The sequence below is a fragment of the Trifolium pratense genome, linkage group LG1 (genome assembly GCF_020283565.1).
Source record: "Trifolium pratense cultivar HEN17-A07 linkage group LG1, ARS_RC_1.1, whole genome shotgun sequence".
NCBI lineage: Eukaryota > Viridiplantae > Streptophyta > Magnoliopsida > Fabales > Fabaceae > Trifolium > Trifolium pratense.
In genome coordinates, this window is record NC_060059.1 from 17578620 (window position 1) to 17582664 (window position 4045).

General features: G+C 31.4%; 1 protein-coding gene across 1 annotated transcript; it reads left to right on the plus strand.

Moving 5' to 3' along the window:
- The first annotated feature begins 492 nt into the window (after window positions 1–492).
- Window positions 493–3805, plus strand: LOC123902401 (peroxisomal membrane protein PMP22). Its single transcript, XM_045952112.1, has 7 exons — window positions 493–642; window positions 791–889; window positions 1376–1477; window positions 1621–1696; window positions 2498–2568; window positions 2668–2753; window positions 3553–3805. The coding sequence occupies exons 1-7, from the start codon at window positions 571–573 to the stop codon at window positions 3602–3604; spliced, it is 558 nt and encodes a 185-aa protein (XP_045808068.1). The 5' UTR covers window positions 493–570; the 3' UTR covers window positions 3605–3805.
- Window positions 3806–4045: the final 240 nt, after the last annotated feature.

A 4045-nucleotide genomic window follows, 5' to 3' on the forward strand; every position in this document is an offset into this window, starting at 1 on the left:
TCTTGCGTTACTCATTTATAATTTAGAGTTAAATATGTTTTTTTCTCCTATAGTTTTCTAGAATTTTCGTTTTAGTTTTTGAAGTTTGTTTTCACACTTTTTAATCCTTGAAGTTTTATCGGTCAATATTTTTAGTCTATATTTTTCATTGAATCATGATTAGTACATTATATGAATATTTTTTTACAAAAGTTTATATTTTTTTAACAAAAGATGAATTAAATATAAATTTTTTAGTTTTTTTGCATTAAACTTCATAAATAATTCATCTTATGTTAAAAAATTCTAAATTTTTATAGAGATGTTCTTATAATATTATAAACATGAAAACAAAAAATCATTCAAAAATGTGAAAATATACACGAATTGAATGAAAAATAGGGATTAAAAATATTGACCGATGAAACTTCAAAAACTAAAAAGTATGAAAACAAACTTTAAAACGAAAATCATGTGAAAGACCGATAAAAAACATATTTAAGCCTATATTAGAATTAGTCATAATTTATAACATAAAACAATACAATCTCGGTGACAGAGACGATCCGAGGTTGATCAATCACATTCACCATGTCGGACAAAGTCAACGACGCTTGGAAGAAATACCTCCTGCAGCTTCAACTTCATCCTCTCAGAACCAAGGTTTATTCTTCCTTTCACTTTCTTTTACTTTCTCATTTTAATTTCTAAGTGACCGATTCTATTGTTGTTTTTCATTTTAATTTTGAAGAGATTAATGAGGTTGTTGGAAAATAAAAACGTGGGTTTGTGTTGTTAATTGTTATGTTAGGCTATTACTTCAGCAGTTCTAGCTGGTTTTAGTGATGCTGTGGCACAAAAGATTTCTGGGGCTAAGAAGCTTCAGTTCAGAAGATTGCTACTTTTCATGGTATGCCATTTCATTACTACTTTCAATCTATGAAACATTGACACCGATATAGACATTCGAGACACGACAATGATACTAAGATGTCAAGACCGACAATAATTTATAATTTGAGAAAATTAGAGTAATTTAAGGTAATCACGCATGTCGTGTCAGTGTCGGACACTAGCTTTTTTTTTTCAGAAGTGTTCGTGCTACACAACTTTCAATCAATGACCAGTTTTTTTTTTCTTTTAAGAAAATAAACAGGTCTAAAAACTTGATTACTATGAAACAGATAGTAGAGATTATAGTTTGATTGTAGTTGAATATTTTTTTGGTCTAGTGGCTAGACTCACACTATGAGTGTGGTGAAATTGGTAATCAGGGGTTCAAACCCCGACCCCTCCAATAATATTTCTAGTAGCTACCAACTGAGCTATCCTACTGGACGATTGTAATTGAATTTTGAAGGTCTGTGGATATTTAAAGACATTAATCATTTTGCAGCTCTATGGTTTTGCCTATGCTGGACCCTTTGGACATTATCTCCATAAATTGATGGATAACCTTTTCAAGGGGCAGAAAGGCAATGAAGCTGTTGCTAAGAAGGTATATAGTTAACCTGTTTTAATCTTTGTCCTCTTTCCCTTAACTTATAGGGATGATATTATGTTGTATTAGGTTCTATGTCTTCATAAGCCTGATACTTGTTTTGAAGTTAAATTCTAATGAATGAGTTATCCTATTACTAGGTATTCCTTGAACAAATAACTAGTTCTCCATGGAACAACTTTTTCTTCATTATGTACTATGGCTTGATTATTGAAGGTACGCTCAAGCTTAATGTTAAAATCATTACTATCATATATGTATGGTTGACATCAGTTTAGACAGTCATTTTGAAACATATATACATGAATGAAGATTAATGTTAAATTTTGTTGTAAACTGAGGGTCCCTTGTGTTCTGTACTGTACCCCACCTTCCTACTCAGAAAAGAGAAACAATTCCTTTTTCCCCAATTTCTAAATATTTGTATGTGTATAATGCTAGCATCATATGCTCTTTTATTGGTTGAAATTCATGTGTTCCACAAAAATGTATGTGTGGAGTCCGTTTTCAAAATAGTGCGTCGCATTAGAATTTCAACCAAAATGTATTATGCAGTTGCAGGTTGTTGATCATTGTTGCTTGACATGTAATCCTAAGTTCAAAGTTGTCAATATGGTGGCTTGATCAACAATTTGTTGCATTAGAAAATCTAGGCCTTCAAGTTCTATCCCAGAGTTTGGTGCAAAAGTATTCACTTTTATCGAACATACCCTTAATATGATATTGTGAACAAAAAATTAGTAAACACCTATACAATTCAAGGTCTCTAACAGTTTGCCTATCCTTCCTGCCTTACAAGCATAAGAAGGGTCTAACAGCCAATTCTATATTTTCTTAAATAACTGTTTTATTCAATTTTAACTTAACATTGGATTTATAACTTGGAGGAGAGCAATTTAAGAACTACTTATACATATGTTATTACATAAGAAAAGCATTTTCTTTTTCAAATGAAATATATTAAATACTTTTTCACTGCTTAGTGCTTAGTAATTAAATTGTGAGGTTGGTTTGCAGGAAGACCATGGAGTATTGTCATGAACAAAGTAAAAACCGACTACCCTTCTGTCCAGTTGGCAGCGTGGAAGGTAAGACGATGTCAACAGTCTTCTTCTGTTTAGCCATCGGAACAATTTGAATAGTTAGTTTTCAGAAGTTCTAACTAACTAGTATTTTGAACATGGCAGTTTTGGCCTATTGTTGGTTGGGTGAATTACCAGTATATGCCTTTGCAGTTCCGTGTTTTATTTCACAGCATTGCTGGTGCCTGCTGGTGAGTTCTTGTATCTTTCAACTTTTTATTTATTATTAATCTTCAATTATGTCTTCTTTTGGTCTCTTATTTGTTCCAAAATTAATTAATAAGCATCATTCGTTGTTTGCTAATAGTATTGTGAGATATACGAATGCGTTAGAACTTACAAAAGGTTGTTTCTGAGTAATTCCATTATTTACTCTAAAGAAGCTGGTTCAGTTTTGACTTAACAGGAGAGGTCTTAATAAAGGAAATCTTTTAGACTGGAGAAAATATTGTTGATACATTTCTAATCCTGCTTTCAAGTATGACGAAGTTATGATATGATTTGGTTGTAAGTATGTCATTAATCCAAGATTTTCATTTTATCATGAAAGTTAAAATGTGAATATAGATTTTTAATGAAGGTATTGTGAAATGCGCACTGGTTGCTAAGGTTTTCTACATATTCCTTGCTTAAGTAAAAATTGCGAAGATACAATGTGGAAACATTTTGTCTTGTTTCGTTTCCCTCGATTTGAATTTCGGTAGAAGGGGATCCTATAGTTATATATACGCATTAGCAATACTATTCGATAATAAATACTGTATGTTTGGTTCCACTATAGGAGGCGGTAAAGTTGATTTTAAAAGTGTAAAATTGATTTTTCACATGTTGGGATGTACTTTAGTAGAATTGATTTTGGCTTCAGAATTGATTCTAACTGTATGAAAAATGAATTGAAAGTTTCTTTAATGAAATTACCTGACTAATAGTACTATGCATGTATGCATTATTTAGTAGTTAATGGACCTTTTATTTACTTTGTTGCATCAGGGGAATCTTTCTGAATCTGAAAGCAAGATCAGTTGCTATCAAAAAGGCGTAGGACAGAATAGTCTTCACACTTTTGGGATGAGAAATCTCCCATTTCTGTTAATAATAGGGGAGCATCCATGATAATTTGTAGGCTATAATGGAGTTGGAGTATTCTTTCTTTTCATTTTCCTTTTGTATACTATGACTTAGTTGAAGTTTGGAACTTAATTGGATCAATAGTGTGATAAATGAGTTGTTGGTTTACTTCTTACATTGTTGTCAAATTTTGTCATGGACAATGCATTGGCCCCTTTCACAGATTATTAAAAGTTGGTTCCATCACAATTTTCATTTGATATGTGATTTTGATCTCTCAAACTTTATTAATAAGTAAATTAAGTCCTTTTATTCCAAGAATTAAACATATTTAATCCTTGGATACACTTAGCTACAATTTCAGAATCAGTTTCAATTACCAAGCTTTTGAAATGTTGATCTTTTGCCCACTTGA